The sequence below is a fragment of the Cervus elaphus genome, chromosome 22 (genome assembly GCF_910594005.1).
Source record: "Cervus elaphus chromosome 22, mCerEla1.1, whole genome shotgun sequence".
NCBI lineage: Eukaryota > Metazoa > Chordata > Mammalia > Artiodactyla > Cervidae > Cervus > Cervus elaphus.
In genome coordinates, this window is record NC_057836.1 from 6,755,230 (window position 1) to 6,769,710 (window position 14,481).

General features: G+C 56.0%; 1 protein-coding gene across 1 annotated transcript in view; it reads left to right on the forward strand.

The window, feature by feature from the left end:
* NFAM1 (NFAT activating protein with ITAM motif 1) overlaps positions 1-14,481 on the forward strand; it is a 35,824-nt gene extending 21,343 nt beyond the window's left edge. Inside the window, exons 4-6 of the mRNA XM_043882278.1 lie at positions 4,071-4,169; positions 12,574-12,660; positions 14,016-14,481. Coding sequence (XP_043738213.1) covers positions 4,071-4,169; positions 12,574-12,660; positions 14,016-14,075 — 246 coding nt within the window. The 3' untranslated portion in view covers positions 14,076-14,481. The remainder of the gene's footprint in view (positions 1-4,070; positions 4,170-12,573; positions 12,661-14,015) is intronic.

Sequence of the window (14,481 nt, forward strand, 5' to 3'; positions counted from 1 at the left end):
CCTCAGTTTTCTCCTCCAGAAATGGGGTTAAGGACAGATCCCCTCCTCCATCTGAAAGGGTGGGAGAGACCACATTGGCCAGACGCCAGCTGGTGCCTGGCCCCGTGGGAGCTAGTGCGAGGGCACCTCAGACTGTCGTCCATGCACTTGGGGGCGGGGGCGCTGGGATGAGAGCCCGGCCTTGAAGTGGAGAGGACTCGGAAGGTCGGGAGCTACCACAGGGGAAGAATTGCCCAGAGTTCCCTGGAGCTGCATCCAAATCCGGATGTGGACCCTGTAGACGCTGCCCCAGAACTGGATGGCCCTTGTGGTTTGAACCCTGAGCTGAGCACAGGAACAAAGCATGCAGCGGGGTCCCTGGCCAGAGACAGGCCAGCCGGCCCGCCACGGAGGCTGAGGAGGAAAAGGCACAGAAGACCCCAGGAGCACATCTGATAAACGCATCAGAGCCGGGAGCTACCGACTCAGAAGGGGTAGATGAGTCCTGTCCTGAGAGCGGGTTCGAGGGCTCCCACTGAGCGTGAGGTCAAGGTGGGCTTCCCGGAGCAGGCAGCCTCCAACCATCCATGCCCCTTGCGGGGCTTCAGACACAGAGGGTTTCCCTCCTCCAAGGCACACTCCATCCTCGGTTCTGGACTCCCCGGGGGAGCTGTGCACTGGGTCACCCACATTTCTGTGGCCTCTGTACATCGGCACGTCCCGGGCCCCTTCCTCGGGGCCTCATCTGTCTTCCCCTCATCTGTCTACACTCTTCCGTGACTGCTACGCTCCAGGGATTACAACCCCACCCAGCGTGGCTGCCCTGAGCCCTCCCGCGCTCTAGATCACGTCTTCTCCATGCAAGTGCCCACGGGCATCTGCACCCACCTTGTCGGGAGCAGCGCTCCTTAGTCCCCAGCAGCCAGCATCATCCCAGCAAATAGCACCACGCCCAGATGTTCAGACCGGAAGCCCTGGTGCTGTGTTTGTCCCCCCGCCGCCCCACGGCCGATCCCTGGGCCCGTCCTGCCGGCAATCTGCCCATGATCCGGCCTCAAGCCCCAGCCCAGGCCTCCGTCACCCCTCGCCCAGAATCCAGGTCTCCCTGTTTTCCGCTTGCTTCTTCTCACTCTGCCCCCCTCAGCCTTGTTTCTGTGTTACCACCGTCTCCCCAAACCAGAGCGTAAGCCCCGGAAAGAAGCCCCAGACTTGGTGTCTGGGGGAGCCTGACACGCAGTGCTTGTGGCAGGAATGATGGAGTAAGTGAGCGCTGAGACCTGAAAGATGAGTCCGAGGAGGCCGGGCTATGAGGTGGGCAAGGTGACAGTATTGCTCCCACCGTACAGAGCGGGAAACAGAGGCTTTACAGATTTCCCGAGCAGCTGAATGGCTTATGCATTTGAAAATCACAGTCAGAAGGGTACATGCTGATGGCCTGGGACAAGCGGGCAAGGCTGGCTCCACGGAGCGTCATTTCCTCTGTAACACAATGCACTGTTTCCAGGACCTGGACTCTTTCTCACGCTCCACTCCTGTCTTCAGACAGACAAGCAAGCCCTGAGAAGTCCGTCCCAGCCCCTGGCAGACTTGGACTCCTTCTCGTGACCCCACAAGGTCTCTTACCTTCCCAGTGGCGCCCCCCCTGCCCCAGCCTCAGTGGAGCACCACGAGGCCAGGCCTACCTGGGTCTTGTCACCACGGGGTCCGGGAGAGCCCCCGCCCACAAACCCACGCCCACCAGCCTTGGCAGGGAAGCAGGTGGTACAGAGGAATGGCTTTCTATTTGAGAACAGGGCACCTGGGTTTGATCCAAGCAGTCACCGACTAGCTGGACAAACTTCAATCTCCCCCTCTGGAAAGCGGGAACTCCATGCCCACTTCCTCAGGCAATTATGAGAATTAAGTAACAATAAAAGATGGGTAGACAGCATCACTGACTCAATGGATGTGAATCTGAGCAAACTCCGGGAGACAGAGGACAGGGAAGCCTGGCGTGCTACAGTCCCTGAGATTGCAAGGAGCTGGGCTTGATTTACTTAGCGACTTAGCAAGACTAAGTCCTAAAGTTCTTTGTAAACTGTAAGGTGCTGCCTGAATGCCTGCCCCTGTCTGTCTGGGAGACCTACACATCCAAACAAAACAGAAGAGCCAAAACCCCAGGTACGGTCAGGGCAGCATCTTGGTCAATCACACAGACCTGGGTTCAAATCCTGCCCCAGCCACTTCTGGCTCTGTGGCCTCGGGCAAGTTGCCAGCCCCCCCTGAGCCTTCACAGCCTCCTGTGTGGAACAGGGGTGCCGTGAAGACTGGTCTTGCAGGTTTGTCGAGGGGCGCAGGAGGTCAGGCAGGTCACGCGTTTAGAGCCCCACCTGGCACCCAGTGAGGCTCCGGCCTAGTCCTGAGCATTATTGTGCTGTGACTGGGGATGGCGCTGGCTTCTGCCTGAGAGTTAAGTAGCTCTCGAGAGCTAATCCCAAGTAAATGGGCTGGGGGCTGGCAGGCGGCCAGGGTTTTTAATTAGCTCCTGCCCCGAGATGAGGCTGTTGTTGCTCCACTGTTGGCAGCACGGTGCCTGCGATGAGAGGGGGGCGTGTGGACAGCCTCCTCCTGCCTCTGCACGGCCTCCCGGCTCCCAGAGCCCCCGCCTTCCGGAAGGCTCCCCCCGACCCCACTGTCCCTGCACCCTCGACCACTAGAGTTTCTCGCAGCACCCAGCACGGGCTTTCTGAAACCGCCTTCTGATCCTAGCGTGTCCTGCTTACAGCCTTCAGACGTTTTCCACCAGCCACCCTCTGCTCACAGCCCGGCACAGCTGCCCTGATCCATCCCAGACAGGTTCACATTTCGGACCACGCTGACCATCTTTTCATTTCTCCAGACCTTCAGGCCCCGGCACCTGCTGCTGCCTCTTCCTCTCCTTCCTCTCTTCCAATCTAAGAGGATTTTAAAAAACATCTTCGGCTGCGCTGGGTTTTCGTTGGCGCGCCTGGGCTTTCTCCAGCTGCCGTGCTCAGGCTCTAGGTTCAACGGCACGCGCAGCACGGGGATCTTCCCGCGCCCCCTGCATTGGCAGGTGGGTTCTCAACCCCTGGACCACCGGGAGCCCCAGCCTTCAGGTCGTTAAGGCCCCTTTCTGCCGGGCGAGGCACTTGTTTCCTCCCGTGAGCCAAAGGCTCTGTCCCTGTTGGTTAGTGCGGGAACCACACTTGGGAAAACTGCTGGTTCATCGTCCATCTCTCCACTGGGTCCTAAGCCCCGGAGGCCAGGGATGGGGCCCCCGTGTCCACGCCGCCTGGTTCACCAGAGGTGCCTGGCAAGTGAGTGTTATTGGCCAAGGGCCACCTATGTGACACCCACATGTTAAGCACTTACTTCCTCCTCGGCTCCCTGAATCTGTGCAACATTCTATCAAAGGAGGTGATTGCTGAAGAAACTGAGGTCCAGAGAGGGGCGAAGGCAGAGCCCGTGAGGGACAGAGGGGACTGGACACCTGGTCTGACTGGTGCTCACTCTGCAGCCCTCCTCAGTAATCGGCCCTGTAGCCGGGGCCCCTGTCTCCCTGCAGCACCCGCCTCCCCAGAACCAGGCCCTGTGTGGAGGGCGGGGTGCCTCGATGGAATCGTTATCGTTTCCAGTATCCCCGAGCAGGTGAGTGACTTGATGTAGGTCTTGCAGGTGTTTGGGTTTCCCAGTTGGCACTAGTGGTAACGAAAAAAAAGAAAAAACGCCTGCCAATGCAAGAGACATTAAAGACGGAGATTTGATCCCTGGGTCTGGAAGATCCCCTGGAGGAGAGCATGGCAACCCACTCCAGTATTCTTTCCTGGAAAATCCCATGGACAGAGGAGCCTGGTGGGCTACAGTCCATAGGGTTGCAAAGAGTCAGATACGACGGAAGCGACTTAGCATACATGCATGCATTGCGGTATTTGCCACACTTCTCAGGAGAAGGTGGCTGGAAGGCGCTGAGTGATCAGTTTCTGAGTGGCCTCATGGATATCTGCCATCCTTTCCTCTGTGGGGTCTGGTGGGGTCTGGGGAGAAAGGAGCTGCTGGTCCCCAGCCTGAAGACCCTGATTCCTTTCCCCTAGGGACAGATGCAGGCTCTGTGGAAGCATGCTGCCAAGAAGTGCCCGGGCCCCACTGCCACCAGCAGCCCAGGGCAGCCTCCATCGGAATCCGTCTACACGGTGAGTCCTCCACCCGCTGAGGCCTGACTTGGGGACTCGTTCCCCGGCTTGGTCAGAGTTCCAGCTGTGTGACTTCTCTGTGATATCTGAGCCTCCGCTTCCTCATCCGTGAACTGGGGACCAGTATCCCCGCCCTGTGGGGTTTCTGTGAAGGTGAGTCGGGGTTACAGGTCTGCCGCCCTGGCCCCTGGCAGACACGTAGCTGGGAGGGGCCGGTGGGGTCCCCTCCGTGGCACGCCCCTCCGCTTCTGGAACGAGGGGGCGGCAAGGGCACAGTGGTGAGGTATGAAGAAATTTCCTCCGTCTGACCAAATGACAGTGACCAGCTCACCAACTCCTTCCTGTTTTTATTGCACAAACAACATTGGAGCAACAAGAAGAATCACAAAAAGAGGAAAAGGTCGGGCAGTGTCCCACACCCTAAATATAGCAATGAGTTTCAATTCTTCACTCTCTCCTTCCCCACCACACACACACACACACACACACACACATTGTTTTATGTCCTTACAGCCAGGCAGAGGCATAGCCGGGTGCTGTTTGTTGCCCAGCCGGGCCCGCCCACCTGGTCAACATGCAGCCACTCTGCCCAGGGGCTGGGGTGGCGACAGATATTCCTTTTCAGTTGCATCTATTTTAGCTGAACGAGGAACATATGCTCATTGTCGAGAAAGTGAAGAATAAGGACTACCCAATGTCAGCTGCGGTCTCAACTCTACGGGACTTTCGGGTCCCTCCAGTTGCAGGTCTTGGCCTCACACCTGGGAGGTGCACAGCCGTGCCGGGGGTCCTGCAGGGCCCCCCAGGGCATGTTCTGGGACTCTGCCAGTACGAGCTTCAGCTGTTCCTGTCCCCACCACCCTGACCCGTACATGAAACACGGGTCTTTCCTCAATGTCCGAAAATCCCCACACAGAGGGTGTTCAGAATATGACCCCGATTATCAAGGATGAGGTGGCTGGGGATGAGGCAAAGATAGGGTTCCTTCAGGGCAGCACCAATGACCCCAAAGGGGACACAGTACTACCAGCTCTCCTGGGGCCTTTGTCCCCACTCCCACCCCAGGGAATTTCCAGCAGTCACTGCTTCCCACATGGCCCCAGACTTCCCCATAGTCTCTCTTTTCTCCCAGCAGCTCATCATGGTATTTTCCCTAGGAGGAATTCTGATGTCAGCTGTTAAATAAAAACACTTCTCTCTCTCTCTCCACACACACACACACACACACACACACACACACACACACACACACATACACACAATCTTTCTATATATATCAAATAGAAGAAAATAACCATCATCCTAAACCTATCTTCTTCCAGGATAAATACTAGTAACATTGACTTCTATACCTTCCAGTCTTTTCTGTAAACACATACAGAGAGACCCATACACACACTCACACACACACATTTTTTTTTAAAGAAAATTGGAGTAGTACCACTATTTTTGTTACAATATCTCATGAACATCTTTTCACATGAATAAATATCCTTCTCCAAGGTTATTTTTAATGGAAGAGACTCACTTGCATGGAGCATCTCTCTTGCCTGTGTTTAGACTTCTCGGAGACTCAGGCTAACTTTGCTGGAGTGTGGGGAGGAGGTCTGATGGCTCTGCCAGGTTGCTGGCTGGTTCCAGAGGCTTTAGGGCTGGAAAGGCGCTGGGAAGAGAGGCCACAGACTCTGCTAGCCCTTGAGACCTGTCCCTAGTAGCTAGGGTTGGACCTGGGCAGGTAAGAATGACATGAACAAGCGTGATGATGATGTCAGGGGTTGTTTGTTGAGTACTTACTACATGCCTGGTGCCACGGTACACCTGTTATCTCATTAATACTCATAATGGGGCTTTAGGGTATGTGTGTTGTCCCCATTTTATTTTCTAGTTGTCTATTGCTGCCAAGTTGAGATATGACTGATTCTTTTTTATATGATTGATTTTTGTATGTTGACTATATAAAGAGTGACCTTGCTGAACTCACTAATTAATTCTAATTCTTTCTCTGTGAATTCCTTTGTATTTTTTACGGACCCAGCCATGTCATCTATGAATGATAGAGGTTTCATTTCTTTCTTTTTAACCTTCATACCTTGTATTTCTTGTCTTCCTGCACTGCCTCAGACAGTGATGGTAAATAGGAGTGGTGACCGTGGACAGGGAGGACCTTTGTGTACTTCCCCTCTCTACTTTCTTTCTCTGATTTGTTGTATTTATTTATTTGGCTGCACTGGGTCTTGTTGTGACCTGCAGGATCCTTAGCTGTGGCACTCAAACTCTTAGTTGCAGCAGGTGGGATCTAGTTCCTTGACCAGGGATTGAACTCAGACCCCCAGGATTGGGAGCACGGAGTCTTAGCCACTGGATCACCAGGGAAGTCCCTCTCCTCTATTTTCTTTGGATACTTTGATCATTGATTTTCAACCTTCCTTCTTTCGTAATTCATGCACTTAAAGCTATGAACTTTCCTTTAAAAGTGGCTTTAGCTGCTTCCCACACATTTTGATATGCCATATTTTCGTTATTGTTCAGTTTAAATTTCCCACTGAGATTTCCTTCTTGCCCCATGAGTTATTTTTAAATGGTCTGCTTGATTTTCAAATGTTTAATTATTTTCTAGTTTTTGTTGTTTTTTATTTCTTACTAATTCTATTGTGATCAGAGAATACCTTCTGTATGATTTCAATCCTTTGAGGTCTGTAGAGATCTGCTTTAGGTCAGCTTACATTTCAAATGCATTTGAAAAGAACTTGCATTGTGCATGGCTGAGTGAGTGAGTGTTCTGTGTGTGTCAGAGAGGTCAAGCTTATTGACTGTGTTGTTAAAGTATGCCATATCCTTATTGGCTTTTTGTCTATTAGATGTTAAGTGAATCAAGTTAAAATCTGCCCATATGATTGTAGATTGTATATTTCTCCTTCTAATTATGTCAGTTTTTGTTTTTCATTCATGTGGGAAAATGCTCATGATATGTGACAAGAAAAGAAAAGGCTATCCTACTCCAATTTGCATGTGTATGTGTGTGTGTGTGAAAATTGACCGATTAAGGAGCATGGATTTGGATTGAGCCAGAGAGACTGGGGTGCAAAGCTTAGTTTTTTTGTTCATGAGTTCTGCTACTCAAACTTTCTGAGTCCTGGTTCCATAATCTGTGATACAGGGCTGATGTACAGTTTTCCACTTACAGTTTGCAAACATGTTACGATTCCTTCCATCTTAAGTTTCTCATTTTGAGCCAGCAGCCTCCTCCAGTGACCCTGCCCTTTCTCCATGATTCCTTTTAAAAGGTCTGTCAAAATTCTGTCTCCAGTTTCTCTCTCTCTCTCCTTTCCGATCCACTGAGTCAGACTTTCTGCCCACCTGTTCTCTCTGCCCACCAAAGCCTTCCTTCTAAAGGTCACTGTTGACCTCCCTGATATTAAACCCAGTGGTCCGCTGGGTCCTCCTCTTCCTTGATGAGCCACAGTGTCTGAGGCCAGCGAGCACTCCCTCCTCCTGGACACGCTTTGTCTACTTGCTTCCAGAACATTCCACCCTCCCGTGATGCCTCTCTGACTCACAGCCATACATCCTCAGCCTCCTTCACCAGAGGAATCCTGACCTCTAAACGTTGGAATCCAGGCCTGGAGCCCTTTCTCTTTGAGCTTCTCTCCCCTCCCTGGGTGATTTCATGCAGCCTCAGCCTTTTGAGACCGTCTACACTCTGACAGCTCCCTCATTTCTATGTCCAGCCCAGACACCTCCTCTGAACGCCGGAACCAGCTCTATTTGGACCCCTCATCAGCTTCTCTCTCAGACCAGTCCCCGGTTCTTCAGCTATGGAACTGCCTCTTCCCGCAGTCCTCCTCATGCAGGGAGTGGGTGCTCCATCCTTCCTGTTGCTCAGACTAAACCTTTTGAAGCTGACCTTTCCTTCTCTCCTTCCATCACTGCTCCTGTCAGGTCTATCAGCACAACTTAACTTCAAACACACCCGGGCTCTGAATCTTCTCACCCCTCCAGGGCTGATGCTGGTGGGAACCACCACCATTTCTTGCCTGGAGCCCTCCACTTGGCTTCTCTTTCTTTCTTCTTTCCTTCCTTTCTCTCTCTCTCTTTCTTTCTTGTATCTGGCTGTGTCAAGTGTTAGCTGTGGCATCTAGTTCCCTGACCAGGGACTGAACCTGGGCCCCTGCATTGGGAACGTGGAGTCTTAACCACTGGACCACCAGGGAAGTCCCCCTGCAATTGGTTTCTAATCAGCTGGCCTGTTATTACCCTAGCCCCTCCATCTGTGCGCCAATCAGCAGCAGCGGAGTCACCCCCTCCAAACATAGGTCCCATCCTGCTCTGCTCTGAGCCCTTGGTGAGCCTCGGTCCTCTGAGCAGCAGACACCAAGGCAGGAGTAAATGTGTGATAGTGGTATTCCGGGAACCACCTGTGAGAGCAAATGGAAACACCTGGGAGAGCTGTCTGACTGATGCTGATCTGGTTCTGGGTAAAGAAAAGGGTGAAGGAAGGCAGAGAGGATGTGCTGACCTCCGCACAGTCTGGGGAAGCTTCAGCAAGGCCCCTGGGAGCCGGGTCAGCGGGGTCTGGGGGTTTCCCAGGGCGGGAGAGGCAGGGATGGCATCCCTGCCGGGCTCAGCCATTGGCTGGGGGCAGCCCACAGGGGTGTGGCCTCTGTGCACATGTGGGTCTCACAGCCCAGCAGCCGGGGCCCTGGGTCGGTGCTGATGGGCCCTGGAGCTGGAGGTCTGCGGATCACATTCTCACGACAGTCTAGTGAGGTGGATTTCTGCCTCACTCAGAGTGGGCACTGGAACCCTGACTCTTCTTGGAGAGCTCTGCCCACAGGCCGTCCTGCCGGGGCACTCACTTGCTTCCGGCACGCTGGTCTCCTTGCTGTTCTCCAGACACGCCAGGCTTGCCCCCGCTCCACCCTCTGGTGGGGCCTTGGTATTGGCTGTGTGTGCGCCCCCCCCCTCCGGGGTTCTGTCTGGAGCTGTCCGTGGGGCCCCTCCCTCACTCCCATCTCTCCGCTCGGGGGCACCTTTGCAGGGAGGCCTTTCTGACCTCCTCACCCCCCACCCCCCGCTGTGACCCAGCCTCCCTGCCTTCCCTCTCCAGGTCTCTCCGTGGCCCTTACGGCCACTGTTTACTTTCCGACTGTGGTCTGTCTGGGGCCCCGGGGCCCAGCACATAGCAGGCACTCAGCAGTCAGCTGAGTGGAGGCCTGCTCTTAGCTCCCGGGTGCCTGGGGTTCTCTGGGGGGCTCCGTGCTAGGCAGAGTGGGCACTCCATGGCGAATGTGAGGCGTCAGCGTTGTAGTTGCACATTCCCCAGGGGCATCTGGATGCCTCCCCTCAGCGCTGCTCCAGCTTTCGCCTGGCCCAGCGCCCTCATTCTTGCGCTCAGCCTCCAGCCCTCCCACTCCTCCTGGCAGGAAGAGGGGCCTTTCCAGCACACCCCTGATGCTGTCGCTTCCCACCCAGAAACCTCCAGTGACTCCCCACTGCCAGCTCCTCAGCCAGCACATGAGGCCTTCACTGGAGGCCTAGCCCAGTCCTGCCTTCCCGGACTTCTGTTAGTGCCGTGGACCATTTGCTTCAGACATGCCAGGATCCTGACCTAGAGCAGAACTGCTCTGTCCCTCCTGAGTATCGCTTCTTGCTGAACGGGGCTCCCAGATCTGCCCCCAGAGTGAAGTGAGTAAAAGTTGCTCAGTCGTGTCCAACTCTTTGCAACTCCATGGACTTTACAGTCCATGGAATTCTCCAGGCCAGAATACCAGAGTGGGTAGCCTGTCCCTTCTCCAAGGGGTTTTCCCAACCCAGGGATCGAACCCAGGTCTCCCGCATTGCAGGCAGATTCTTTACCAGCTGAGCCACAAGGGAAGCCCCCAGAGGGCACCAGGCAAATCTCAGGTGTCCATGAGACACAGCTCTTGTGTTTCCTTGGTGACAGTTGTGGGTATTACTGGGGGAATCAATGTCCAGGACCCTCAGATTAGGTCTTGGTCCAGGGCTGCTGACTTCTGACCTCAGTCCACCAGGACAGAGGCCTCGGTGCTGACTTGACCCCTCTGCCAGGGCTGACGACCACTCAGCTCAGCACACTGTCCATACAGGACCGCAGGAGGCAAAGGGCTCAGGGGGCCTGGATCCCAGACAAGTGGCCCAGCCCGGCCCAGCCTCAGCGCAAAGCACAGCACAGCAGCGTGGCACCTCCCAGCATCCAGGCCAGCCCTAAAAGCACAGCATCAGCCCAGCCCAGCCCAGCAGCCGGTTCAGAGGCCTGGCCCTCTCCCCGCAGAGGGAGGCGGCCCCCATCACCCCCTCCCCGGAAGGCCAAGAAGGTGTCCTGTTGACAAGGTTGCCTGCATTTCACAGCCTAGTGATGCAGGTCCCAGCCGGCATGCAGATGCAGCCCAGCAGGTCAGGGCTTGTCAGAGGCTTCACTCAGCAGCTGCTAATTGGCAGCAGCTTCTGCAGCCGCCCTGTCCTCAGCCCCGCAGCTGCTCCCGCCCACAGCCTGACCACCGCCAGGGTGGGTCAGAGGCCTGCGGGGCCCCCGGGTCAGGATGCTCTTCTCTGGCTTGGAAATCACTTAGCCGCGTGCCCAGGCCGGTGGAAGCACATAGCACGGAGGGCAGGAGGGGCTGTGTGACCTGAGACAGCTCCGGGCGTCTCTGGGCTAATAAGTGGTGGGCGGCCTATGGACACTGGACCTGAGGGAGAAGGGGACCCTCTGGGGGGCCCGAGATCTGGTCTTCTGCCCACATGTCAGCAAAGAGGCCCTTTTTCTTGCTTCTGTCTGTGACCAGGAACATCCAGCTTGGTGGGAGGCCGGCTGTCAGATCTTCGGAGATCCAGGACTGGGGGGGGTGGAGGGGGTGGGGGGCGCAGGGCCGCTGGGGAAATCCACACCCCATGTGTCAGGCTTGCCGGTGGTGGCTGGTGCTTTGGGCAGGCGTGAGAGCCCAGCAGGCCAGAGCAGGTCTCGGAAGATGCCTTTCACTGGAACTGGGGCTTCTCCCTGGGGCCTCCCTGCTCCCGCAGGCAGGTCGGAAGCCCCTCTTCCAAGACCCTCCCTCTTTCTGACTCGGAGGTCCCTAGGGCAGCCTTGCCATCCCTGTGTGTGACGCCCTTGAAGTGAGGGTCTCCCAAGTGCCAAATGGTTTATTACACAGGTTTTCATGCCCCGCTGCTTCAGAGCCTCCTCCCACCCCTCCTTACCTCCCCTCCCTTCTCTTGCCTCAGAGTACCACCTGTCTCTCCAGCCTTCCTCAGCAACCCCTGCTTGCCTGTTGCCAGGGAAACCACCTCCTTGGCAACGAGCCGGCATCCATATGACATGTACACGTGGGAAGGAAAGGTTCCTGCCTCTTGCATAGGCTGTTGGTGGCTCTGCTCCAACAAGCCCCAAGGAGCAGCATCCACCCTGGTGCCCATCAGGGTCTGAGCGAGGGTCTAGGCTGTGACTGCAGAGAGGGGAGGGAGGCCCCAAGCCTCCCTTGACGATCATTCAGTCGTTATTAAGCACGTGTGACTCACTAGACCCGATGCTGGGCCTTTTGTGCACAATCTCTCATTGAATCATCCACCGAGCCTGCAAGATGGACATAGTTATTCCCATTTTACAGATGAGGAAACTGAGGCACAGGGAGGCTCCCAGTTGCCTGTGGCTGGCAGGTGTCAGAGCTGAGAGTTGAGCCTAATCTTGTCTGATTTCAAACAAGAAATCGTGTCTTTCTATGAATACCATCCTGAGGCCTCTGGTCAGGCTGTTCAGAGCTGGACCGAGAGTCAGTGTGGCCCTAAGACACACACCCGGGGGAGCGAGGAGCCCCCTCACCACAGCTCATTCAGGGCTGTTCTCCAAGGGTCCCCACCGCAGCCACGGTGACCGAGAGACAGACCAGGCACCTCTGCGGGAGAGGAGTGTGATTCCAGTGTGAGCCTAGGTCCTCTGTGAGCACAGGCCGGGGGGAGGGGTCAAAGGAGAACTAGAGGGCTGGAGGGATGGGTGGGACCCTCCCAGGGGCCAGGCTTTGGTCCAGGGAGTGAGGGGGGGATGTCCACAGAGCATCCTATTGGAGCCTTGGCCATGGGAGTCACGTCGGGGGACTGCTGGCTGCCCGGTGCCCGAGGCCCTAAGGACAGGCAGGGACGGCAGGTATGGGCCTGGGCCCTTCCTCTTGCCCGTGAACTGGAGGCCTGGAGAGCCTGCCGGGCTGAGCACAGTCTCCACGAGGCTTGAGGTGGCGGGAGGGGGTGGCAGGGGGCACCCAGAGGAGTGGCACTGTACAAAGGAGGGGTGAGATGGCCCCAAGAGGGAATGGTGGGTGCGAAGGTGAGGCCGTGTGACCGTGAGGAGTGAGACTGGGTACCGTGGGCATCCCCTGACCTCACGGGTCTCCTGCAGGATCTACAGCACCGCGAGTCCGAGGTCTACGACTGCATCCAGAATGAAGCCGGCAGCCCGCCCGCCTCCCAGGGCCTGCTCTCCCAGGTACGCGGGGTCGGGGCAGCGAGCCTGGCTCCTCCTCTCCTTCCATGTGTCCTGCCCCTCACCTGGGAAGTGCCCGCTGTGTGCCGGGGCGGGGGGTGGTGGTGAGCCACCCGCTGCTGAAGCAGAGCCCTCGCCCGAGGTGGCTGGCCTGGTGCTTAGGAGGCCTGGTCGGTTTACCCCCCAGCCCGGCACCACCCCTTTCCAGCTCTGCCGCCCTGGCCAAGTGGATAACCTCTGTGCCCACATCTGTAAACTGAGGACCCTGAGAGCATTCACCTCCTAGACTTGCCAGGAGGATCACAGGTTGTACTGCGACCCAGTAGGCACCGTGCAAGGGAGCAGGCGTAACCGCCGCTGGGCACAGTAGAGTGTCTACGCCGGTCATTCAGGCAGGGGTGTGAGGCTTCTCACTGTCCCCAGGCTGAAAGTGGCTGGAGACTGTGCTGGCGGCAGCCAGGGCCGGTCTGGACAGGGCTTTGTTATCATGAAGGGGGCTAAGGTACATCCCTTGATCATGAGTCTCTCTTAAATCTCAGTCTGCTCATCTGTCAAGTGGGTGCATGACACTTTCCTGCAAAACCAACTGCCCATGAATTCAAATGAGTTCCAAGTTAAGTAGCGTCTATACCAGAGCTCTGGACACCATGAAGTGCAAGGGGCTCAAGGACTGTGGCTGGGCACCTGGGAAGAACCTTCTGGAAGTGAGGGGGACAGGTGCTTGGGCCCCCTGGCATAGGCTGACTGTTGAATTTCCTATTCTCAAAGCTCTTTCTGCAGTCATCTCTGAACTAGGCTGTGACTGGAGGCAAGGCTTCCCCACGCTGGGACCCAAGGATCCCTGGGCCGCCCCAGGGATTGACCACTGTATGCCAGGCCCTGAGATCCTGACCAGGACAACTAGACCTGTCCCAGTTCCCCAGCGTCCTTGGGTCTGCAGGAACAGGGTCATGGATTCTTACAGACACACAGAAACATCTGTGAACGGTGGGCTCTGGGGAGGGACTAGCCTAGAGTTGAGGAGGGGGCTCTTGGCATGCTGAGCTGAGCTCTGTAGAGTGAGGAGGAGGTTATCAGGGAACAGATAGGGTCCTGGGAGCACCCCAAGAGGAGAGAAGAGCATCTAGGGAGACCCAAGGCAGGAAAGAAGAGGCCCGTGGGGCTGGAGGGCAGAAAGTAGGCATGGGGTGGGGGGACGGGAGAGGAGGCTGTTGAGGTGGGCTTGAGGACAAGGACAGGGCTCCCGGTCAAAGCTACTTAGAAAGCTGTCTATTTGTCTGCCTTTGCCTAAAACTAAATTAGTGCAAATTTATCTTTCCCCTACCTACCATTTGTTTCTTTCTTTTTTTTCTTTCCAGGAGAAACAGCAAAAATTTGAGGGTGACGGTGAATTTAACCTGGTCTATGAAAATCTCTAGGATGAGCTCTGCCTGCCCATGGGTCTTGCCCTGGATCAGAGGCCCTGGGGCAGCCTCTCCCTCCCAAGAACTTGATCTATCCGGAAGTGAGGCTCCAGGGCTTCCCATCACCTCGCCCCCACATTTAAGAGGCTGTCCCCCACCCTGTTCCACAGCCCAGTCACACCCCTCAAGCATGCCATGTCTCCTGGCTTTGGTCCAAGCTGTTCCCTCTGCAGGTGGGCACTCCCTCCGTCTCCAAGGGCTCTCTTGGACACCTCCCATCCCTGGGGCCCTCCTCACTCTGTAGGGATGCACGGGCTCTCTTGTACCAGCCTGAACCGCCAGGAGGTTCCAAAGGGGACACTTGTCAGTACTGTGTGCACACACATTGCCAAGTAGATGAATAAAAGAGCAACTATACAAA